This window comes from Cyprinodon tularosa, unplaced genomic scaffold, assembly GCF_016077235.1.
Source record: "Cyprinodon tularosa strain WSP-4 unplaced genomic scaffold, ASM1607723v1 ctg20, whole genome shotgun sequence".
Taxonomy (NCBI): domain Eukaryota; kingdom Metazoa; phylum Chordata; class Actinopteri; order Cyprinodontiformes; family Cyprinodontidae; genus Cyprinodon; species Cyprinodon tularosa.
The window spans coordinates 1,491,700-1,517,976 of record NW_024038734.1 but is presented as its reverse complement, the minus strand read 5'-3'; the positions used below and the strand labels follow the sequence as shown (position 1 = coordinate 1,517,976).

Sequence of the window (26,277 nt, the reverse complement as noted above, 5' to 3'; positions counted from 1 at the left end):
ATATATATATATATATATATATATATATATATATATATATATATATATATATATATATATATATATATATATATATATATATATACATATATATATATATACACATCCAACTACACAAGATAATAAAAATAAAAAAGATAAAATATATACACATAGCTCTTCTGTTTATATATATATATATATGTATGTATATATAAGCATATGTAAAGTAAAGTGATACGTGGCGTGCAAAAATAGCACATAAATGTCAATTACGGGGGGTCTTTTCTATCTAAAAAAACAGTTGATTGCATCAACTCATTGACTCGAATGTAATCCCTCACACTAAGTATGCTTATAGCGACAGTGGAGAGGAAAAACTCCCTTTTAACAGGAAGAAACCTCCAGCAGAACCAGGCTCAGTGTGAGCGGCCATCTGGGGTTCAAGGAGACAGAAGCAGAGACACAAAAAGCAGCTGTAAAAGGCGGCCCCATCCAGGAAACACACAGCCAGGCAGATGAGCTCTGAGCCAGCTCCCATGTCAGAGGATGAAGAGAGCATATCCAGCCAGTCACAGTCAGAGAAAAAAGACAATGCCTGGAAAAACAGGCAGATCTCCATCATCTATAAACAAGGGTGCTGCTGGCAGCACTGCTGATATTTCTCTCCAGGATGGAGTCACAGCCAAACAGGAACTGACCAGATGAAGCTGCTATGAGAAAAGACAGAGAGAGCAGAACGGATTCTGTAGAGTGGAAGAATAGAGGTAGAATGAAGCAGAATGATGAAATGGTGGTCCCTATGTCCTCCAGCAGTCTAAGCCTATAGCAGCATAACTATAGAGATAGCTCAGGATAACCTGAACCACACTAACTATAAGCTTTATAAAAAAAAAAAAAAGAAAGTAAAATTGAAGTCTTCTCACTCAGGCAGGTCAGTTGGTAGGTGTAGTCTCAAATGTTTTGAGGACTTCTTGTCCCTATTTGGGGGAAACTATTATTTCAGATGTTTAGGAGGACCGTAATGGAAATACAGAGGTTGAAATTTCAACTCATTCAGTTTGTAACCTGAATTTGAGCCATATTCTCTCACAATGGTAAATAACTTCAACAATGTCTATGTGCGATTTGATAGATAAACCAGCATATCATCTGCAAACCGAGCAGACTGCATCTATCTGGATGCCCTTTTTATTATTCTTTTGTGCATATATTGAGCCAAAGGTGTAACAGATATTAAAACAGCAACATGGGCTAAGACTATGTCCCTGCAAAAGATTTAGAAAGTGGACTAACTATCAACCCTGCTCTTAGTTTATTATATAGAAGCATACAGTCTCTAATAATCAATTTGTCAAAACTAAATATTTTCATAACCTTAAATAACATCCCCCCCCCCCCCCCCCACACACACACACACACAAGGTTGTATCCGTTTGAAATCTATCCTTCATCATACTGTCTAGTATTGGTAGAATATTTTTCTCACTAAAATTTAAATGCTGCTTTTTAAATCTAAATTTAACCCACTTATTGGTCTATAATTGGTACAAAAGATTTATCTTCTTCCTCTTTAGCTATGACAGAAATGACTTCCTCCCAGCGTGAGGGGAAGGGTGGTTCAGCACCACTTAGCACTCATATGAATGTTTTCAAAAGAATGAGGATTAACTTGTCTTTTGCAATAAAACCATCAGTACCAGGGGTCTTAATGGTTTTAAGCTTACTAATGGCAGATTGATTTTCTTCTTTTGAAATACCTTTTATGAGATCTTTTCTTTATTCTTCAGTAAACGTTAGAAGGTTTAATGATCGTAATAAGCTCTCCATTTTTCGTCATTATTCATAAGAGGATGTTAACATCATTTTTCACAGTATGGTTAAAAAAATTCACTAAATTTTATCCAGTTGATGACATACGTCTTTAGATATAGGATCCCTTTTCCTTTAAACTGTGTTTAATTTTTTAATTTTGTTTAATTGTGTTCAGTGAACAATAACTGTATATTTGTATTTACTTGTATTTCTTTGTATTTGTACTGTATATAAATTTTCTCTCTTTCTGGTACATTTTATTCTATATTTCCACTTTTGTTTGGTTATCTGTGAGTGACCTTGAGTTTTTTTTGTTAGTGTTGATAGTTCTAAATTGTGTAGCGTAAATCTTTTAGTCCTTTGCATGTTAATGTAGAAGGTTTTAGTTTGTATTCTCCCTTTCATCATGCTTTACATGTATTCCAAAGTAAAGAAGGAGATGTTTTCACATTGTCTTTTATATAATTGAATGAGATACCAATTATATACATGTTCTACTAAGAATACTATAATTCAGTCTCTATTATGTCCCTCTTCTACATTGAGTATTTTTTTATATCTAAATAAAGGGTAAAATATCTATTTTTCTAATCGTGCAACCTTGTACTTTTTCATATTTAAATTAAAGGTTAAAAAAATTAAATTCTTGAATAATATGAATGTGGATTTGATAAAAAAAATTTCTTGTTTTTTTTTTTTACTAAGAGCTCTGTTGAATCTAGACACAGATTTAAAGTCTTATTCAGATCTCCTCCAACTATCTATCTATCTATCTATCTATCTATCTATCTATCTATCTATCTATCTATCTATCTATCTATCTATCTATCTATCTCTATATGTTCATCTGATTTAGATTCAGGAGGAAAATATACTTTATAATATTTTCCTATTGCCATCACATATCTTCCTTCATTTTCTTCAATTATTTCAATATTCTCAAAAGTAACTGTACTGGTTTTAATAATGGACACTCATCTCTTAATTATCTGACAAGCTAATTGGGTAAATCAGTTTGGCCAGAGTGGATTTTTCTAGCAAATAGTTGGTTAATCCTCATTTTCTTTTACGCATCTTTAAATTTGACAACTAAACTCATCAAGGAAACCGGAGGTGTTTTGCTCTGCTCTCTGTTTGTTCATCTTACTTAATATTATTTTATTACATTCTTAATTGTCCGTGTTTGCTGTTTAAACAAATGCGTAGCAACGCAATGAAAAAAGGTTCATAACTAAAAAAAGTATTCTTGATTTTTTCTCTTTTTTGTTGAAAATTATCAAATTTTGAAAAATGAGAAATTATTGAGTGTTTAGATCAACATAAACTTGGTGTAGTTTCCAAGCAACACGTCGACTGCTTATCTGTAACTTTACTGTTTTGTAGGTCTAAAGTGTAATAGCATTTTGAAAAGAAGCAGATAATGTTTTTTAAGTTGTGAAATATGATCCAGATGACATGCTTGAACGGATCCTGGTCCGGTCATGTTGACGAATTTGAACTTCAGGCTTAAGTCCTACAGATGGCAGTCTATGAACCTGGTTTAAGTAATCTGTTCACCTCTGGATAATGCTTTTCATGGGACATGCCTCTTCCCACACATCTACGAACCGACGGTGAACTCGGCATGAAACTAGAAAGTCAAAGAAATAAGTCTGTCATTCTTCATGAACATACTTAGTTTTGGGACTTTTAGGAAATTTAAGAAATTACTTTATTTGCAAAATGCTGTATCAGTATCAACATATAACTAAAACGATAATTACTTTGAATATGATTATCTTTAACGGCTGATTATTTCCTGCTTTTTGATTAGAATGAATATGTTCTATTATGTGACATTGGTCTTAGTAATTGTATGAATAGATAAAGTTATAATGAAAGTATTTATTAATCCTAGAGTTCTTTTTATGCTCTGTGTTAATACATCAAAATAAAAACTGTTAAATAACATTTACAGTCTTACTGTAAGAACAAATAAAACAAATCTCAAACAAACATTTTTATTAATAAAGGACTAAGCTGTAAGCAGTAGGAACTCATAACACTGATTCTCTTGTGTATTGATGTTTGTACTAAGACATGTACTTAATTATTTTGATTATATTGTGGTGATGTGTTTAAATTTTGTTTCTGAAATTGTCCTAAAAAATGATTTTGTCAAAGGAAGTACTTTCTTAACTTTGTGGCTTTTGTCTCTTAATCCTGGGGTGGACACTAAGCCCAAATAATGAATCTCCGCCACCATACAGTCGGCCTAGTTTAATGGAGACTATGATTCCAGTCATTTGATCATGTATTATCTGGGATGTTTGATTCAGCTACCGACCAGCTGAATATTCTTTTTAAATTTGTTTATTGTTTATCCGTCCAAATATTTTTAGACACATTCCTTAGTAGCCGGGGATTGGCCTTCATTTCTTCTACATCCTTTCAGTTTCTTGTTTAGATGGAAAGCACTCACCTCTACCTGGCCTTTCTTCTTATCAGGTGTTGCAGGGAAAGGAAGAGACAAGCTCCAGGTGTTGCTTATAAGCTCCTAAAGCAAACCATTGAGATATGAAGGATAGTATTTTAAAGAGATAAATTTGATTTTTTTTAAACTGACCTTTGATTTGTTTAGGTGTAAGGATGTTTAAATATCTAAACATTCATTGGGTGCCTTTTATTGCACTTGAAAAAATGGAAATCTAGATAAGTAATTTTTTCTTAAAATAAGTGCATTTCTTCTTGAATTGAGGAGGTAAAACAGACATCTTGCCAATGGAACAAGACAATTTACACTTAAAATAAGAAAACACAATTGCATTGTCTTATTTCAAGTGCATATTATCTATTTATCTTTTTTTAAGAGTAAAAACACTCATTGTATTGGCAAACTATCTCATTTACCTACTAAAATTAAAGGTAAATACACTTAATTTAATATTTTTTTATGTATTTCTAGATTGTTTTTCAAGTGTGCTGTTGGAGTTTCTCTGATTATTCTCTTCATGGTTGGGATTACACTGCAAAAATGATCTAGAAATAAGTAAACATTTCTTAAATTAAGTGTATTTACCCTTGATTTGAATAGGTAAATTTGATAATATGCCAATGGAATGAGTATTTTTACCCTTAAAATAAGATAATTAGATGAAATGCACATGGAATAAGAAGATGCAGTTGTGTTTTCTTATTTTAAATCTAAATTGTCTTGTTCCATTGGCCAAATGCCTCTTTAATCTCCTCAATTTAAGAAGAAATGCACTTATCTTAAGAAAAAATGACCTAGTGTAGGGATTATAATAGGCTGTCAGTTTCTTTCAGTATAAGAAAATATCAATTTTTTCATCCTACCTCTCCATTATTAATAAGATAATGGCCATTACATACTGGAGTGGCTTCTGTTTTAAGATATTTTTTCCGGTAACATTTCAATTTAATTGTATGTATATTGAAATATTTGCCTTTTCCTTGCATGTTAGAAATATTTCATTTTTTTTATTTACAGGCAGCATCTTTTGCCATGTAAAGCTGATGTATATCCTTGTTAAAGTTAAAGTTGTTAAAGCTACTGCTCGATGAGGTAGTCACCCTAATGATTGGCTCATTTCTTATTGGTGGACTTTTTCACACACTGTTAGTGTATAGTGTTTAATGGTGAGCTTAATCAATAACTGTGTTGTTTGTTATATTATCTGCATGAATGTCAGATTAAAAGCAGATAAAAAGTAAAAAGTTAAAGTCTAAAGATAAATAAAAAAAGTTTTTTTCTTTGTACTGAACTAAGGAATTTTGAATATTTTGGAGATATTTCAGGAAATATTTTCCTGAAGCTGCAGATTTCTATTCCTTTCAGTTTAGTCTTTCATCTTTTACTGATTTTATGTGCACATTATATTCCTTTTTTTAAACTGTGATCTTATTGGTGGGATTGTCAGTGCTTTGAACAATAATAATAACAATAATAAACCCCAGTCGACCTCGGCAGATGGCCGCTCACACTGAGCCTGGTTCTGCTGGAGGTTTCTTCCTGATAAAAGGGAGTTTTTCCTCTCCACTGTCGCTACAAGCATGCTTAGTGCGAGGGATTGCTGAAGAGTCAATGAGTAGATGCAATCAACTGGTTTTCCGTAGATAGAAAACTTTTAATCAATTTGACTGGATGATCTGGTGAACTGTAAAGTGCCTTGAGATGACATGTGTTGTGAAATGGTGTTATAGAAATAAACTGAATTGAATTAATAATATTAATTGAACTAAATCTCACACTGGAGAAATTCACCTCTGCATTTAGCCTCTCCCCTTTGGCAGCAGTGGGCTGCAATTATGGGGCGCATGGGGAGCAGTGTGGGGTTAAGGGTCTTTGCTTAGGAACCCAGAGTGGCAGTCTGTGGGAGTGGGGATCGAACTCAGAACCTCCGGGGCCCAAACGCAATGCCCTAACCCACTAAGGCCACCATTCCCCCTTAAGAAAGAAATTGAAACAAACTGCATATTTTCAGCAGATGTTTTATTTTGCTTTAGTTTATTCATTGTGTAATTATATAAGACAAGAGTTGAATTGAAGAAATAAAACACAGCCACACAGTCAGATTGCTTTCAAATCCTATAAATGTTCCTTTTTTCTTTGTATCTGTTTGAGGAAATCTGCAGCTTGTTGTCAGAGGTGACCTGGGCTGAAATTTATCCATGACAGTGATAGGCTCGAACCTGCTGAGGGAGCAAAGACACCAAGAAGCAGAAGTTCCTGTCACTCAAAAGATACACTGAGTAAATATTTAGCAATGTGCTGATGCTGTTATGCTGTGAGTCAGCGAATGAAAAGGAATTTGTTGTTCTGGTGGAGAACCAGGAAAGGTGGGAAGAGCTACTCCTCCTGACACAGAAGCATCATTCTGGGAGTATTTACACATGCAGCTAATTGCCAGCTTCATGTTAAAAATGCAGCATTGTCTGCTTTAAGGCTTATAGAAAGATATTTATTTGACTCGATTCATTTGAGCATCTCAAGCTTTTGATATTGTCAGTTTACCTTTAATATGGAATGGTCACAAGTGCATTCAAGTATAAAAAGAAAAGTTACAACTTACATTAACATTTAATATGCAGCTGGAATATATTCAAATCCTCTGATCTCTCTCTGACAAACAACAGGTTACAACATACTTCTGCCCTTTTTAACATAAATATAATCATGTTCCGCCTTCCCTACTTGCTTGATAAATTATTTTGCAACTAAACATTAATCAAACTGAGTTTTTTACGCCAAAAACTCCAACTTGCATGAACTGTTCAGCAATGGTTGATGGTGATAAAAAAGCAAATTTTCTCAGAATGTTTTGCAGGCCTCTAATACTTAAACTTCACTTCCGAACGTCTTTCTTAACACACTTTTTTTTTCCTCTTTCTGTAAAGCATACATTCATTTTATTCCCCACATATAAAGCAACATATATACAACGTATCAACCGGTTATTGCACTGCGAAAATTGTTCAATGGCTTCAATGTAAACTGGAAATGTTGGAATATAGATTATCCAGGGTTTCTGCTATGGTTTCTCTTTTTTGTTTGTTTTGTCTTTACCGGGAATGAATGTGAATCACACGGAAAATTATTATGTATTATCAGGGAAAACCAGTCCTAAGAGTTCTTACATTTTGTCACAACACAACCGCAAACTTTATGGAAGGTGCTATGTGTTTCAGAAAACGACAAGTGCACATTAACATTAAACAAACCACTGCAACATACGATGGTGGCAGCATCATGCTGTGGGAATGGTAAAGCCAGCAAGAGGTTAAAACAAATATGAGACTAGGGCAAAAGTTTAACTTTCAGTTGGTAAAAAATTTGAGGGATCAGAGCGATTTTCCAGCATACAGTCGAGAACAAAAGAAATCCGATGCAACTGATTTTATGGTCAAATGTGATGGATGTATGCACGGCATAAATACAGAATATTAATAATGCTTTAACTCAAGCCCTGAAATGCCTACTTACTTGAATGTAATGGTGTTTTTTATGTGTGTCTACTCTATGCCCTAAGTCGCTTGTGGTTATGACCTTTATTAAACCTCTAAATATATCTAATGTAGCAGTGACTGTGAAGATTTGTTTGTTGCAATTGTATAACAGAGACTATTAAAAAGCTTTGATTATGTTTGTTTTTTTAGCACTTTTTGGTATATAAAAAGCGTACAAGCCACAGGAACTGTGTTTCATAAAAAAAACTTGTTCTTGTCAGTGCATATAAGGAATGTGAGCTCTATAAAAAAGCCAAAGTTATCTTGATATGACATCTACTACAGTTTAGGCACAACAATTACTGAAAGGCTTTGCTGAACTGTAAGGAAATCGGGTCATTGCCAAAAATAGTTTATAAATACTGGAATTATCTTTAAATTGAACATCCAGTAGGATCAGAACCTCACAGGTCAGTGGAGACAGTACTTTTTTTCACCCTCAGACTGCTGCTCCAGCCGCGGGGACAGGTGTTGTAGGAGTGCAGGCCGGGCGACCTGAGGCCCGAGTCCTCAGACTCAACGGAGGCATCTGAGTCGGTGAGAGAGCGGGTGCTGTAGAGCTTTACAGGGGAGCAGATTCTCTGAGTTGGCGTAGGAGGAGAGCTCGTGAATGTGGAACACTGTGCCCCCGAGGGTGTTTGCTGAAAGGGGCTGATGGGTGGTTGCCAGTCATTTTGGGTGTTTCCCAGAGGTGAAATGGGAAAGCCATGGCCGCTCAGTGCCCCAGGGGAGGGACTATTTTTACGTTTGGCTGCATTGATGATATTCTTTGCCAGGAGTCTGTGATTTGCTTTTGAATCTAGGTTGTTAGCGATCTGGGACGTGCAGCGACTGTCCTTTTGTTGTGGAGGAGGTGAGGTGGCGGTAGAATGAAAGGATGGACTGCTTTGAAACAGAGCAGGGGATTGAGAGCGCGAACCCCATGGAGGGCAGACATTTGATGTGGTTGTAAACATTTGCAAAGGTCTGGATGGGGAGACGGAGGTGGTGGAGGATTGATTATTCTGGTTTACAGATGGTGACTGACATCTTGATTCCCACGGGGGAGTTTGGGAAGGTCTGAATGTAGGACCAATGGAAAAGGTGGAAGATGGGGTATTCTGACTCACTGATGGGGATTGGCACCTTGATCCCCAGGGAGGCGAGATTGGAGAATTGGTGACAGATGTGATGGAGGGCCTGGACGTGGGAAAAGATGCAGTAGTGGGGGCCTTGTTATTATTGCTTACAGATGGAGACTGGCATCTAGAACCCCATGGAGGTGAAATGGGATAATGGGTTTTAGAGTTTTCAGAGGGTCTGAAAGAAGGAATAGATGCAGTGGTAGAACACTGGCTGACAGCTGGGGACTGACATCTTGAACCCCAAGGCGGAGAGCATGGAGAGGCGGCTGTAGCTGTTTTGGGAGGCGGAGGTGTAGAAGTGGAGTTGACGGAGGAAAACTGGCTGTTCTGATTGGACATAAAGGACTGTGATCTTGCATTACTGGATAAGTTGATAGGGGACGTGACTGAGCGGAAGGATCCACTGATGGTGGTCGGTGATTGGCTTGATTGAAAGCTGGGGAGCCACGGTCTGGTTGTTTGGCTTGCCGGGCTGCTGAGGCGTCTGGTGAGGCTTGGTGTGCTGGATGCGGTGTGGGCTTCGCCAGTAATGTCCACACAGGATGAATCCTTTGATTCCTGTTGAAACATGACACATCATTTTCCTTTAATGCATGTAAAAGACAAAACAATTATTGTGACAAAAAAGCAGTCATACAGGTGCTGGTCATAAAATTAGAATATCATGAAAAAGTAGATTGATTTCAGTAATTCCATTTAAAAAGTGAAACTTGTATATTATATTCATACATTACATACAAACTCATATATTTCAGATGTTTATTTTGTTTAATTTTGATGATTACAAATGACAACAAATGAAAATCTCAAATTCATCATATCAGAAAATTAGAATATTGTGAAAAGGTTCAAAATTGATGGCCCCTGGTGCCACACTCTAATCAGCTAATTAACTCAAACCACCTGCAAAAGCCTTTAAATGGTCTTTCAGTCTAGTTCTATAGGCTACACAATCATGGGGAAGACTGCTGACTTGACAGTTGTCCAAAAGACGACCATCGACACCTTGCACAAGGAGGGCAAGACACAAAAGGTCATCGCTAAAGAGGCTGGCTGTTCACAGAGCTCAGTGTCCAAGCACATTAATAGAGAGGCGAAGGGAAGGAAAAGATGTGGTCGAAAAAAGTGTACAAGCAAGAGAGATAACCGCACCCTGGAGAGGATTGTGAAACAAAACCCCTTCAAAAATGTGGGGGAGATTCACAAAGAGTGGACTGCAGCTGGAGTGAGTGCTTCAAGAACCACCACACACAGACGTATGAAAGACATGGGTTTCTGCTGTCGCATTCCTTGTGTCAAGCCACTCTTGAACCACAGACAGCGTCAGAAGCGGCTAAAGAGAAACAGGACTGGACTGCTGGTGAGTGGTCCAAAGTCATGTTCTCTGATGAAAGTAAATTTTGCATTTCCTTTGGAAATCAAGGTCCCAGAGTCTGGAGGAAAAGAAGAGAGGCACTTCATCCACGTTGCTTGAAGTCCAGTGTAAAGTTTCCACAGTCAGTGATGGTTTGGGATGCCATGTCATCTGCTGGTGTTGGTCCATTGTGTTTTCTGAGGTCCAGGGTCAACGCAGCCACATACCAGGAAGTTTTAGAGCACTTCATGCTTCCTGCAGCTGACCAACTTTTTGGAGATGCAGATTTCATTTTCCAACAGGACTTGGCACCTGCACACAGTGCCAAAGCTACCAGTACCTGGTTGAAGGACCATGGTATCCCTGTTCTTAATTGGCCAGCAAACTCTCCTGACCTTAACCCCATAGAAAATCTATGGGGTATTGTGAAGAAGAAGATGCAATACACCAGACCCAACAATTCAGAAGAGCTAAAAGCCACTATTAGAGCAACCTGGGCTATCATAACACCTGAGCAGTGCCACAGACTGATCGACTCCATGCCACGCCGCATTGCTGCAGTAATACAGGCCAAAGGAGGCCCAACTAAATACTGAGTGCTGTACATGCTCATACTTTTCATGTTCATACTTTTCAGTTGGCCAACATTTCTATAAATCCTTTGTTTTTATTGGTCTTCAGTAATATTCTAATTTTCTGATATGATGAATTTGAGATTTTCATTTGTTGTCATTTGTAATCATCAAAATTAAACAAAATAAACATCTGAAATATATGAGTTTGTATGTAATGTATGAATATAATATACAAGTTTCACTTTTTAAATGGAATTACTGAAATCAATCTACTTTTTCATGATATTCTAATTTTATGACCAGCACCTGTATGTGGACGCACTGTAAATACTGTATATACCCTATGTACCTTTTCCTTCCTTTGCTACCTTATTCTTCTCTTTTTGACTATTTAAGATGATGTAACGAGTACATTTCTCCACTGTGAGATCAATAGAGTCAGTCAATTAATCAAATTAAAATGCAGATTTAGAATGACTTAGCAAATACATCTTTTGGTGTTCCTTATAAAATGGTCATAGACTGCACTGGAAAAAACAATTTAGAATAAGCAGACATTTCTGAAATTAAGTGTATTTACCCTTAATTTAAGTCGGTAAATGAGATAGTTTGCCAATGGAATGAGTATTTTTACTCTTAAAATAAGATAATTAGATGATATGCACTTGAAATAAATGCAAATGCATTGTCTTATTTTTAAATTGTCTTGTTCCATTGGCAAGATGTCTCTTTTACAATCAATCCAAGAAGAAATGCACTTATTTTAAGAAAAAATGACTTATCTAGATTTCGATTTTTCCAGTGTGACTGTTTTGGTAATGCAACAAATAGAACGATCAAATGGTCAGAAAAGTAAAATATGAGTTTATTTTAAGCTTTAGTTGCCATCAACACCATTGGTAAACATTCCCTCTCTCTACATGTGTTTCTTTAGAAAGCCTGGTCATTTGCACATGTAGGCCTAGTGTTAAGTGTCTCTCTCAGCTTACTGTCATCTGGTCCTGGGGTAGTTACCCTTTGCAGGGATATGAAGTTACTCAACCCAAGCAAAGGTTGCATTTCATCATGTGTCCTTTCCAATTAAGAACTAACTATCTTTGCTTAGGAAGTGAATATGTCAAGAGGGTGTTGTCGATATCACATATCCGACATATTTTCATATAAGGTTGTAATTTTATAGCTTTACTGTTCAAAATAAACTTTTTTTAAGATTTGTCTGAATTTAAATGCTTTAAAAAGTAAAAAAAAACTGTTATTCAAGGCTGAAAGCTGAATTATAAGCTATCTCTGTGTTTCACAAAGACATAACATTCACTGGTATGGTATGTTCCCGGCGATAGAGAAGGAGATACAAAAAATGATTTAGCAGAGACATCAAATAGCTAAGAGACGCCAGTGGAATCAGGAAATGAGAGGGTGGAAAAAACAGAAGGAAGTCATTGCAGAGTGTTAGCATAAAGATTTAATCAGAAAAGAACAAACCCACATTTGCAAAGAACACTATCAGTTAGAAGAGACAGTGGGTAGAAACAGCAGGATAGAAGAGTAAATCAAAGTTTTGTCAAGAAACAGAAACACACACAACAACAGAAAATCCTTAGAATTACTTCTTTAAGTTGGAAATATGATAACAGATGCAAATTGATGCAGATTTAAAGTGACACAGAATCCAAGTATATATGCCATGTGTTCAGGTAAACGAAGCTAGAAAGCTGACTATATCGCCCAAAGACATAACGGCATAAAAGATTCCCCCTGCTTTAGTTTACATGCCTCTGAACAGCATTAAGCTGCAAATCATAGATCATAAAGCAGATGCTAGACCATCTGTTAGACGCCTTTGTTAGGGAGAATCCTGATGGTACCCAGTGGAGAGCCTATAAGTTTGTTTACATGTTTCAAAATGTTCTTTAAATTAACATTTAGATTGCCTATGTGCCAAACTGCTTTTAAGAATGCCAACTTTTATTGATTCAAGCAAAGTGCAGTTTTATTTCTTTGAACCTAATCACTGCTAAATGGACCTGGTTGCTCAGAAAAAAATGCAATTACATTATTTGCAGATCAGTTAGGATGCATTCACTTAGATCATTTCATCATTTGCAGACCATTTCATCCCTAACTGAAATGAGTAGTTACTTATCCGAGTCATCCACTGTTTTATGGTTAATTTGGACGTGACGTGAATTTCTGCAAAAGCTGGTACTACGAAAAGGCAGAAAAAACCAGGGGTTTGAACAAAGTGCATTGATTTTTAAGACTTCCTCACTGCAAGAAGTAACTTTTTTTAAATAAGTGCATTTTTTCTTGAATTGAGGAGGTAAGTGAAACCCTTTGCCAATAAAACAAGACAATTTACACTTAAAATAAGAAAAAACAATTATTTCAAGTGCATATTATCTAATAATCTTATTTTAAGAGTAAAAATACTCATTCCATTGGCAAATCATCTTATTTACCAACTTAAGTTAAGATTAAATACACTTAATTGATGAAATTTTCACTTATTTCCCGACCACTTTTTGCAGTGCTTATGTTACTTTCTAAATTACATAAATGAGTTCCTTCTCTAAAACCTTATTTAAAAATGGTACATGGTAGGTCTCCACACCTGTGGTATAATTCCAGCCTTCTTGGCAGAATATGTAGGCTTTGGTGCCTGAATTCCACACTGTGGGGAGGATACTCGCTCTGGAGAAAAAGGAGACATTTGAGAAGTAATCCTTGGATGCGGAGAAGTCTGATTTGAAGGATGTCCTGATCCTCTTGTGGAGGTGAATGGTAGTTGAGGAGACATGGTACTGAATTGTGAAGTTGGGGTGTTGGGCAGAGAAGTCTGTCTGGAAAAACTTTGGTTGCTGAGTGGATTCTTGGCCTGAGGTGCTCCTCTGGGTAGTGTGCTGAGTGGGTCCTTGACAGGATTAAAGACAAAGAGGGAAGAGTTGAGCTGATAGGGACGGTGTCTGGCGAGGTCCATCTCTATCTTGGAGCAACCGTTCTCTAAAGTTGTTGGTGGCTCTGGAGCTGGCTCCGGTAGTGCAACTTTTGGTTTTGGTTTTTGCCTCACGACTTGCTGGGCTTTTAGGTTTTGTGAGATCTGTGCGCTCATTTCAGAGTTCTTGGCAATTGCTTTGACCCTTCCTGGCATGTTTGATGAGTAAACCCAGGATGGTGGCAAAGACATTGTGGGAGAGGGAGACCTCATTTGTCCCGGGTTCTTATTCTCAACAACATATTTCTCCATCCTTGACTGGCGCTTTGCAAACAGTTCAGCCCCTTTACCCGACACGTTTGTGAGCGTCTGCTCTGGATGGTGGTTCAGCCTTGGTCGGGTCTTGGAGCTCTTGAGACATGAGGCCCATTCTGGAGCTCTTGCTCCCTCTGTCTTTTCCTCTTCTTTGGCAAAGAAGTTTGAGGCCTCTGCTCCTAAAGCCAGTAACTCCTCTTCAGATGCCGGTTCAGGGACTGATCTGTGTCCATGCTTCTTTCTTTCATCCACTCCCTGCACCAAAGACAGCAGCTCAGGGTTTGGAGCAACCACTTGCTTCTCTTTAAATGTAAACATTGACTTCTTGTTTGCCCTTCTGGCTGCACCTTCTTCTAGTATTCCGGTTTTGATTGGCATAATCAACTTTCTCTCGCTAGTGGGTTGTGGAACAAAATTAGTTGGTTTTGGGGCTGTCGCAGGGCCACAGTGGAGCGCAGGTGGATGCAGGGAGACAGGAAGGTTAGATGGTGAAGAACATGAGGGAGACAGGACAGGGGACAATGGAGGGGGACTTGAGTACATAGTCTGTGAGGGCCGGTTTGTGAAGGCTGGCAGAGGAGGGGTTGGATATGATGGTGGTGGAGGTGGAGGGGAGAATATGACAGGCTGGGTGGAAGGAGGAAGAGGAGGGGTAGCATAAGATGGTGGAGGTGGGATCTCTATTGCAGGACTGACTACCTCTGGAGAGCGTACCGTTGGGGGGGAGAAAAAAGGTCGAGCGGTTCTGTTGATGATGTTAGCTGTCTGTTTGGAGGAGGAAAATGAGGAGATCCTCTCTAAACCAGAGGTACTATGACAGCCATTAGGAACCTTTTCAGTGAGAACAGCAGCTTGGGGACCTTCATTTGTCTCTGTCATCCCTTCAATGTGTGCCATCACAGCTGGATGAGAGTCATTACTTCCCAGAGGAGTTTCGTTTGTAGTATAGTCCTCTAAATCCTTATGAATGTTATCCTTTATCTCTTCCTCTTCTTCCGGCTCCTCTTTGACAGGTAGGAAATGACTTTCCTGGATAGCGCTGTTCTCCACGTCTTCTTCTTTGATGAAATTCTTACTTTGCTCATCCATTATGTCACCAACTGAATGAGTGCTTACAGCTGGCAAGAAATGTGTCTTATTGTTCTTCAGATTCAGGTCTCCGTCCTTTTCCTCACTGCTCCTCTCTGCCCAGGTTTGCTTGTCAGACGAGGAATCGCTTTTCACATTCTCAGTTTTGTCCACCTCTGTCCCTTGTCCACAGCTTTCAAAGGTGAATGCATTTACTCTCTGCTTGCGCCGGTTGAAAAGCTGCACACCCCTGGAGCTGGAGCCTGAGTTGGAGGGGATGGTAAGTTGAGCGGCGATAATGTGACTCTTCAGTCTTGCCTCCTTCAGCTCCTTCTCTGACAAACTGGCACTCCTGCTCAGATCTAATGAGACACAGAATGCAGAAAAGGTGATTAGAAGATGTTTGGCACATATCCAATCTTGCTAAATTTGGCTAATGAAAATGCTCGAAAGAAGTGAAGATTGTGTCTTTGTCTTCTTTGAAACATGGTTGTTGACCTTTTACCTTCAATTAATAGAAGACAGACACAGTTAGTACTGGTTGCCAATGTTTTACATTTCCACATGCAACTATCATAATGTTGTAAACATTGGACTTAGCGGTCAATACTACAGTAGCAGCCAATCAAAATAGCCCTTCCCAGTCAAATTCCAGCCGAATGGCAGCTCACTTCCCTGCGACTCCCAGCAAAATGCCCTCCAACTTCCAGGTCAGACCCTAAGTTACAGGGTCTGACCAGGAGATGACGTTTCTCTTTAGATCTTAATGTCCAAAACTCATGACAGAAAGAATATCTTAGTACAAATATTGATGTTTAAAAAGGAACTATAGGGAACCAGCCAAGGACTACTCAAGGAAAATGGGGAAACTTTGAATGGCTACTACTGTATACAGTCATATCCCTTAAATGTGTTTTTTTCTTTCAAATACTGTAAAAAATTCCAAATTATTATATATTTAATTGTGTTGTGTGTGTTTGAAATGCTTAATAAGATGCAAATAATCAGGGTTTTTGACATAGTTTGAACTAAGCTTGATAAAGAGCAGCCATATTGGCATATTAGGTTAAGTTGGAGAGACAATTTTGACTTTTCCACTTGAAACTCCATATCAACGGTGGCAATAATGATGGTGAAATGGTTTAAATCTCTAACTGTAATGCGGGGGGACCTAGGTTTAAATCGCAGATGAATCCGGCTTGGAAAACTTTGCCATGTCGGTGAGCAAGTCGTAATGACTTGTTGTAGTGACCCCAAACATAGGAGCAACTGAAAGGATGCAAACAATTAAGTAAAAATCAATGCTATAAATGTTATAAAGCATATTAAAAAAGAAATAACGCAACTTTTACTAAGTGACACCCTGCTTTATAGAGACAACTCTATAAGCATAGCAACAAAACTATTCTTAATGTTTTTCAAACAAATAAAACAAGCCTGCATGCGGGGATTTTTTTCATGAGTCTGGGTTTTAATATTCTCTTTAAAAACCCACTTCTCTTTTAACAGCAGATGGTTTAGATTGTTGTTTGGTTTGCTTTTGATTTTAACCAGTGTAGCAAGAAAAACAGGGCTTTACAGACATTTGACTCAGCAGTCTGCAGCTGTAGACAGTGAGCTAACAGATGAAGGTTGATGCACTTATGAGACATAATGTTAATAAAGAGGTACAGCTTGTTGGAAAGTTAAGAAAATATATTGAGGTCAGCATTTTGCTGATGCAGCAAAAGTAGAGGGTAGTAACCTTTTTCTAACCCGGGTTTAGCAGGTTACATTCAAACTGCTCATGTCGAAACAGAAACTTTGTTGTTTGAGCTTAAAAGCTCTCTTTTCTAGGCAGTGGAACCATTTCCTCTACCATCTGCAGCCGTCCCTCCCTGAGCATTCCTCTACGGCTGAGAAAACTCCCCGCCTGCGCTTCCAGCATGCCTTTGGTTTCTCTCTGTAGCTAATTTGTGCAATACTGGAGCTCAAACCTTTAATAGACCAATTTTACAATCCACGGCTACCAAAAATGATTTTCTGAGACTGCTGTCTATAAACACGCTATACAATCAAATGTTCCCATTTCAAACATAAGGACTACTTCAAAGAAGGAAATAAAAACTTAATACGGGCTTTTCTATTTGTCTTTTTTTTTAATGAAATGTGCTCCTGGAAAAATACTTTTTAAGTGAGAACTGTAATGAGTCGGTTGTCATAGGGACACATCTGGTGGATTATTCATTTGTGTTAGAATAATCTGACTGTTGGAGGATATTCAAAGGTTCTTTGAGGACTTTTTCCAAAAAGTTGGCACAGCCTTCGCATTACCAGCGATGGTATCAAGATATATCAGTACTCAACGATCCTGACAGCTTTAATATTTAACCTAACCTAGCATCAGGCACAGTATGAGTAAATAAATCTCTTCTAAATCTTTCATGAGGATTAGATTCAATAAATAGTCTTTCATGACATAATCACACTGTTCACACAACAAAAAATGAATATTATACACTTTTCAGACTTTTCGTCTACTTTAAATGTTTGAATTCATTTTGTGGTACAGCTAGTTTATTTTAAAAATATTCTATTCAGATGTAAAATATATATATATATATATATATATATATATATATATATATATATATATATATATATATATATATATATATATATATATATATATATCTATATATATATATATATATATATAGATATATATATACACACAAAAATACAGGTTTTATTGGTATATAAGGTCAGAATTGTGCTGCTCCAGCACAAGTAGAGGGTGCCAACCTGAATTAAATGTATTTAAATTTTTAAAACTGAATTTTAAATACACACACACACACACATATATATATATATATATATATATATATATATATATATATATATATATATATATATATATATATATATATATATATATATATATATATAAAGAGATTTCGTTTTTACAAAGGTTTATTTTTATTGCTTCTAATAATATGTACGTCTATATCACTATCTACAACGCTGTGTGCTACTTTTACACTCTGACTTTGCTTTTGAAGCATCATTTAATTTGTAGTTCAACTTCTATTTTATTATCACTTATTTTGATCATCGTTATTTTTAGTATTATCTTGTAATGTACTTAGCTCTGCCAGTTTTTCTATTATTTACAGAACTTCAAAGTGTGTTGCTACTGAAATGTGCTACACAAATAAATTTACCTTGCGCTACCTGGGTCTTATGTAAGCTCAAATGTCATTTTATTTACAAATTAAATTAAATCAACATAACTAACCTGCAATAAAAGAGTTATATATTTATATTATGTATTATCAGACAGACAGACAGACACCAGGGCTGCAAGGCTTGAAATCGACGGTCCAAATGTTGCATGTCTACTTTAACGGAGGCCTGATGGTTATCAACTGACATACAGGTGCAGAACACATTAGAGACTAAAAGGAAATAAATGCTGACTTAAACATCTTTTCTTCTCTGTTTTTCTTTATATAAATTCAATGTACAAAATATAACCAAAATAATACATAGAGGAAACTCTAAGCACAATAGGTCACATATCAAACCAGCAGAATCCAGTCAATGAAAAATAAAAATTCCCTGTTAAGTTTGTAGACAAAGTAACACATAAAAACCGACAGGTTACCTTTCCTCTCAAATCAGAGACAACTGCTCCTCTGTTTGAATTCAAACCAAAGAACATCCTCACACGTTCCCTGAGAGTTTGTCTTTCTGTTAGATCCACATCGCCGACTAACCCCTCTTACCTTTTTCATGTCACATCTCAGACCTCCGCTGTCTTGTAGTACTTGCACAAGAGTTTTCAATTTTAACTGCGTCTGATGGCTTGACACCACCTCCCCCCCCCTCCTTTTCTGGAGCAAGACACAGATCGGATTTCTTTTTCTCTGCAGTCCGGCAGGGAGGACAGGCAGAGAGGCTGGGAGAGAGAGGGAAGGAAAGGAAAGGAGGGAGGGTTTGTAGCTGGAGGCCACACCATCTGCCACTCAACCACCACTTTAGTTTTATTTTTTTCCAATTGTGTAACACTGCTATCGTGTGCTTTTCACTAATTGATAAAATGGAGGGAGTGAAGTGTGTCCCTGATGTCGGGAAAGTGTGTTAATGTTTCAGCGGCAGTTTTTGCAGAAAGATTCATCTTTGTTTTGACAGCTTTAAAGAAGTGTCCTGTCAACGGTGAGTTTTGAGCAGCTTATCTCTGAAATGTCCTGTGATGGCAGGGGAGCCTCTGACCCTTTGCTACAATCTTTGAAGTGCAACCAAAAGATACCTCAGCTTATGTTTACATGGATTAGACCAGCAAGGCTCCAGAGCTCCAGCACCTGACCCCTGCTGCCCTCCCCATCAGTCGGGATATGCCATGTATGCTAACGGAGCATTCCCTCAGACCAAGTGTCTGCCCTCTTTGAACTCTAAACTCCAATCTGCAAAGGCAGGACAGGAATTTCCTGTCTTAATGCGAGGAGTTCTGCATCATATTGCCCACCCCTCCGAACTTTCTCTATTTTCCTCCATCCCTGCTCTCCTGTTCCCCCCATCCCCTGTGCGGAGAGGAGCAGACAGGAAGACTTCCCCCAACAGCAGCAGAATTCAAGTCTAGGGGGCCGACCCTACATTTGTGTATCAAAGGTCAGATTACCCTGTCGGATGTTATCTTTCTCCGGGTTGATGGCTGGGAGGGGAGTGGGATGACAGCCCAGGACCCCGCTGGCCATGTGTGAAATGAAATGGAAAGATGGGGATTAACAGAGGGGGCGTGTGTCCCACCAGACTGAGCCAGGCCTAAACTCAAAGCTGAGTCTTGCAAAATGGTGACATTTTTTAGCAACAAAATAAAATAAATTACCTTTTAATGAAACAGGGTGAAACAAAGGGATGTATAATTTTAAAAGGAAGACAAAATGATAGATGTTCTTCAAACATTTAATTACATAACTCTGATCTGGTGACATATGCCCCTATTTTGGTGAATCATTTTACCAGATTTTCATACCTACCAATCAACATTCTTTAATGACTCATTATCGCAAAGAAACAGAGAGGATCTGTGAAAATATATCATTTTAGATGTTGCGACAGATTTTATATTTTATTTATGTCTTTACCTTGACTGGCCTATTCATAGTAATTAACCAAACATCGTAGCTCTGGCTTTATAATCACAGTCATCCTCCCTCTAGCAGGTGAACCAACATCCCAGCCTTTAAACAGGCTTCCTTTCACAGCTGTCCTGTATCATCTGATCTAATATAGGCAGCCTTCCTAACCTTATGAGACCATCCTAATCTCGCGAGCTTTCAAGGTTTCACTCTCTAATCAGTCTGGAGACTCTTCGTTGAAGAAAATTTGGAGCCGTTCACCAAACGAACGTCCAATCAGCGTTGACTTTGAGGCGGGTTGAGGTGTGACACAACAAGAAGCGCGACAGTTCAGTCTAAAGAACATGGCTGCTTCAGCCGATGAAACTAGCGTTAGCGTGGCTATCGAGCAAATTTTATCTGAATTACAGAGTATTTCTTCACTGAAAGAAGAGCAAAACACTGCTCTGGAGGCTTTTCTCAGAGGAAAAGATGTTTTTGCTCTTCTCCCGACTGGTTTCGGCAAGAGTTTGATCTATCAATTGGCTCCTCTTCGTCGTCGCTCTGTTACGTCATATGCTTCGTTGATCTGATTGGTTTATTTGGCCCGTCTATCACCAACATAGGCCAATCAGCTAACCAGTATTTTCGCCCTTTCCCAAAATTACTTCTACGGAAGGTTTCCAGATGGATATGCGGAGCAAATCCATCTGGCGGAGTCAGGTTACAGCCTTCCTGCCCTTGACAAAGACAAGCGGCTTGACTTTAACAGGCTTTGACAAGCGAGCTTGATCAATGTAATAGTGTTAGGTTTCCTCCATATGTCAATTAAGTTTTGTGTTTTTTGTTTTTTCCCACATGCATGTTGTGTCCCCTACGTGGATTGAGGCAAATTTTAAACTGGGCTCCTTCTGGTTTTATTTCTGCGATGGCTTTGCATTTTTTTTCCAATCGAGGTGATATGGGTGAATACACTATCAGAACCAATGAAGTTCCCTACCTGATGACTTCAATGGTCCAAACAGAAATAAGAAAACATTTGAGGATAGTTCACTGACATATCTATTTATTATAGAGGACTCTATAACATAATTAGTACTCCTCAAACACCACACCTCATTTAGACATCGGTTTTTAGGCTAAATCTGATCGATCCATCATAGTCTTGTTTTAAAATTGGGGTGTGTTTGGTCCGTCTGATTTTGTCCCACTTTAGTCCAATAATAGACATTGTTGGATCGACGTTGCAAACCCATAAATTACGGCTTTTCACTTTTCACCATTCTACCAAATGTAGACGTTGTTTGGACGTAAATTATGTGGTCTTTACCAATGTTTTCAATATGGGTAGGGGTCATAAATCCCTTGATTCAGTTTTGATGTAGAATTTGGAGATTCTTCTTTAAAAAAAAATAGCAAAATCTGTCATTAAAAATATTTATTATGTTTTGAAAAATAACCAAAAGATAATGGATAACCATTACAGCTTTTAAAATCGATTTGATGCATTAAACTCTTGTTTCAGTAACGTTACAACCAAATGGGACCCGCATGGTGTCTTAATTTGCCTGAGTCTCATAATATGTCCACATTCCTTATAAGAGTAAAAAAAACAATCCAGTGGACTTTGCTTCCAAATTTCGCTTCCCATTCAGGATGGAAACAAAGTCCAGGGGATTGTTTTTTTTTTGACTATGAGCTGGATGACTAAGAATCTTCACCAGCACGTTCACATTTCTAAGAACAAATGAAAAGGTGAGAAATTACTGATGCTGAGTGTTTTTCACCATGCAGGGTGATGGATTAAATTGGTAAAAGTTTTTCAGTGTGTTGATTCTGTCAAATCAATACATGCGATTTTTACTGATACAAAATATGTCTTTTAAAAGTAAATAATTTTATAATCAAACATCCATTTCAGTGAAACCGTTAACCCTCCAGCCACTAGTAGGCAGCGCATCACCGGGGAGCCTATTATTAAGCTGCTCTGCACCAATCGCAGCAGAGCAATAACAGGGTCTTGTGAGGTTTTCTGGAGTTGTATTATTATTATAATTATAAAAAACGCAAATTATCATCTTTGTTAATGTATCCGGATAATAACATTCTCTATTCATAGCATAAATAGTGCAACGGTCGCGCGTCTGACTCCAGTTTAGATGGTTGCTTGTTCAAATCACATCAGAATCATTGTACAAGCCTTGTACAATGACTCTGTACATCTATTGAATTATAATTGGAAAAAAAATAGAAATGGTGCATTTAAAGGGTTATTATGCCACAACATAAAGTTTACCTATTGACCTAGTTAACCATGTCTGATCCAGCCATTTTAGCCACTATAATACTATGATAAACTTCTAAAATATTTGAGAATTTATTAAATTTGAGTCCACTTTTGAAACCTGTTAGTCATCAAGAGAGTCAAATATTTGTGAACTTGGAATTAAAATGCATCCATTACAAGAATAACAGTCATGGTTATTGCAGTTGAAGTGCTTTTTAAAGCAGTTTTCTATTGTTTAAAGAAACTTAAAATAAGAAATATGAAGGACTGTTATTGGTTTATGGGTATCTATAACATATGGCAGAACCAAAGCGCCTGTTTGCTCCCCTGTAAAGCACATAATAACCCTCACCTGCAGTTATACCTGTAAGATCTTTGGCCGCGGGGGAGTGGCGGCCTAGGGGTCAGGGCATAGAGCTTGGAATCCTGAGGTTCTGAGTTTGAGTCCCACTCCCACAGACTGCCACTCTGGGTCCCTGAGAAGGACCCTTAACCCCAGACTGCTCCCTGGGTGCTGCACGATGGCAGCCACTGCTCCCGAAGGGCATGGGTTAAATACAGAGTTAAATTTTTCTAATGTTAGATCAATAAAGTTCACTTATTATTATTATAAACTCTTTGAGACCCTTTGAGATTAAAGGAGCGTCTGTTCAAAGACCCCGTTCCCACGTTAAAAAGTAATAAATTATACTTTTGCAAGATACTGTTGAATCAAATCCCAACACCAGGGGGCAGAAACCAAATATTGTTTCTCTTCTTTTTTTTTTTACTTCATGTTTGACTATTTCAACAAAGAAATAGTAAGTTTGTATCAGCTTCTTTGTGTTTTCAGGGCCTGGAGGAAGCCAATTATAGGATAATGAGTGATTGGAAGGGTGTTGGTAGCACACAGGCTATAGATCTAGATAAGGTGGTTTTTTAAATGGCAGTGACATTTCTAAAATAATGCACAATGACCAATTACTCAGTCTGAGTGGTGTGTCAGAGAGCCTCACTCTGCCCAGAGGAAGTTGTTTTTCTTGTTATGTTGCAGTGTTTTCCTCAGTTGTTGTTATAGCCTGTCAACTTTAAAAAAAAATTTGGGGAGTTTGTTGTGCGTTAGTGAGAAGTAAAAGAAGACGGATGTGAAAGTACAGTTCCCAGAAGCTTTTCCCACAACTCCAAGCCCGTGATTGTCAGCTTCCGAGATGTATAATAAGACATGCTGTCTATGATTGCATTTCAGTTTCTGGTTTCCCAGGAGCAGATGTTTCATGCAGCTCTTCATTGTGTCGGGTTGCTCTGACAAGTCTGGACCTTTTCTTCCTAGTGTTGTCAGCTCCAAGTCTTTTTATTCTCAGGTCAGTCCAAGCCACACTAGTCCTAACAAATCCTTCTGTTGGTTTTCTTTTTCTGCGGTCAATTTTTTGGCGCATCATTTGGCATCTAAAATAAAACCACAGATCAGCAAATAAAATATCCACTTACTTGTTTTCCGACTCATGTGCTGTTCGCTGAATCCCGTTTTCTCCCAGGACGTGTTGTAGTCAGTCTCAGAGGGGTGTGTTTCTTGCTTTGACTCATTAGGTTTTCTCAATCCTCCTGGACTCCAGCTCTCTCCCCTCCTTATAGATGTATGTGCTTTCTCCATCGTTATCAGAATCCGATCCTTCAATGTGAGTCTGCTCGTCAACAAAAATGTTTAAACACCTTAAAACCTGAGAACGTTAAAAAACACTTCAGTGCTTCAGGTTCCTGCCTCCAGGCATGACTCCTTTTGCAGATGTTTTCTGTCCCAAAGCGGGTGGCTGAAATGGCGTAAAGAGTTTTCTCTGACTTTCTTCCTTCATGAAGTGTTTATCTCAGTCTGATTGGACCCCCCAGAGGGTCAAATTCAACGTCCCTTGGAAGAATTCCCGTTGAGAAAACAACCAAAGATGTGGAGCAGAGGGCGGTGAAACTCTCCAGTTGTTCCCCTTCCCAGATTTTTCTCTTCTCTTCCTCTCCTCTTCTATTTTGGTCAGCAGAACATGCTTTTTGTTTGCGTCTCAGTCTGCAGCCCACAGATTACTTTTCCTTCCAAGAAAAGGATCTGCTCTTTATCTTGGAGATCATAAGGCTAGGGTGATGTAAAGGGAAACAATGTGTATATTACTTCCTGCCTGCATGCAAAAAAATAAAAAAATTCACTCTGAAAAGGTCATTCCAGAAGCTGTTTTGGTTTCAGTCTTACAAAGTATTTAGTAACAGCTTCTTTGCGCTTGTTTTTTAATCCATAAAAGGTTGCTGCAGTATCTGAGGTGGAGGAGGCGTTTATTTCTGTTCTGTCCTGGTTAATACTGAACAGCTTCAGCCCTTTAAATGTCCATTTTGGTTTGAAGCTTTAGTTTTGACTCCTGTAGAAAATAACAGCTTTAAAAAAAAAATCAGCAGTCCATAGATGGCAGGTCTCTGTGCTTCATTCAAGCTACGCCCTTTCATTTCTGCCCTGCGAAAAAAAAAAGAACACTCTTGTTAAAGTCGGCTATGTAACATGCAAAAAAACAAATAAACAACTGAGTCATGCAAATGTATTGAAACGCCTTTGACTTTAAAAAGCCACAAACTTTAATGAATTTTATGTGATAGAACAACAAACGGTAGTTTGGGAAATGGAAAGAAGAAAACATAGTGAATGAATTCAGCTGTTCTGGGAAGAACATCAAAGGTTTGCTAGAGAATATTAGTAAACACACTGCATTGAGTATTTTCCTCTTACCCACAGTAAGAGGATGGCAAGGAGAGCATTAACCCAAGAGGAAGCCTAAAAGCCCATGGTAACTCTGGAGGAGCTGCAGAGATCCACATTGCAAATAACAATAGCTATTATGCATGCACGCCACAAACCATACATCATTTATGGGGTTTAAAACCTATTGGTTCTGCATATCATCCTGAAATCACTATTTTTTTTTTTTTTCAAAGTGTCCTGTCTGGTGATGTGGCAATAAGAATAATCTTGATGCCAAAAAGAGTCCAACAGATTTTACTTTCATAAGTGGAGCAGTACGGCTATCACCATAGTGTTCCGCTTGATTTATGCATATAAATTGCTTTATTAAAATTATGCAGGGAGTTTTACAGATTATACGGACATTGCAATGTAGGTAGAACAGGAAAGGAAAAACTGAAACAATTTGAAAAGATTAGAGAAAAAGGAGATAAAAGGGAGATAACGATAAAACATCTTCAGTCTGCTTCATCACCTGCAAAGAGATGTAAAAAGAACAGCACAACCAACGGACATGGTACGAGATATACAATAAAGTAACACATAGATACTATTGCTGAAATATAAGTTTTATTATTTAAAGGTATACTATGGAACCAGCGAGGCTCCCCCCAGAGGGTGAAAGTGAAAGTGCACTGTCGTAAAAATGCTCAGCTGTTCTCCTGGTTTCTCTGTCAAGCCAGGTGCGGTTGTTTTGAGCTTAGCAGACAGGCGAACACAATGAATCACCATGTCTACTGCGGTAAGTGACTATTTTGTTCCAATTTTCGAGTTTGAAAATTTAGCATGTTAACTAACCATGATAACTGCACAAATATCGCCACTGCGCTAGCAACGAGCATGCCTTTCACTGGGGGCGTGTAGCAGTTCTCGCCGTAAAGCAAGACCGACTCTCGCGATGCACGAGACTTCTGAGCCTGTGGGTGCGGGCCGAGGGCTCATGCAATTACAAGTACGGTATTTCCCCTACA

At 38.0% G+C, this 26,277-nt stretch overlaps 1 protein-coding gene across 1 annotated transcript; it reads right to left on the bottom strand.

Moving 5' to 3' along the window:
• Positions 1-6,395: 6,395 nt before the first annotated feature.
• LOC119783193 (synaptopodin 2-like protein) lies at positions 6,396-25,008 on the bottom strand. Its single transcript, XM_038284563.1, has 3 exons — positions 24,025-25,008; positions 13,465-15,530; positions 6,396-9,482 (listed from the first exon to the last, which is right to left on the bottom strand). Exons 1-3 carry the CDS (start codon positions 24,185-24,187, stop codon positions 8,205-8,207), a joined length of 3,507 nt encoding a protein of 1,168 aa, XP_038140491.1. The 5' UTR covers positions 24,188-25,008; the 3' UTR covers positions 6,396-8,204.
• Positions 25,009-26,277: the final 1,269 nt, after the last annotated feature.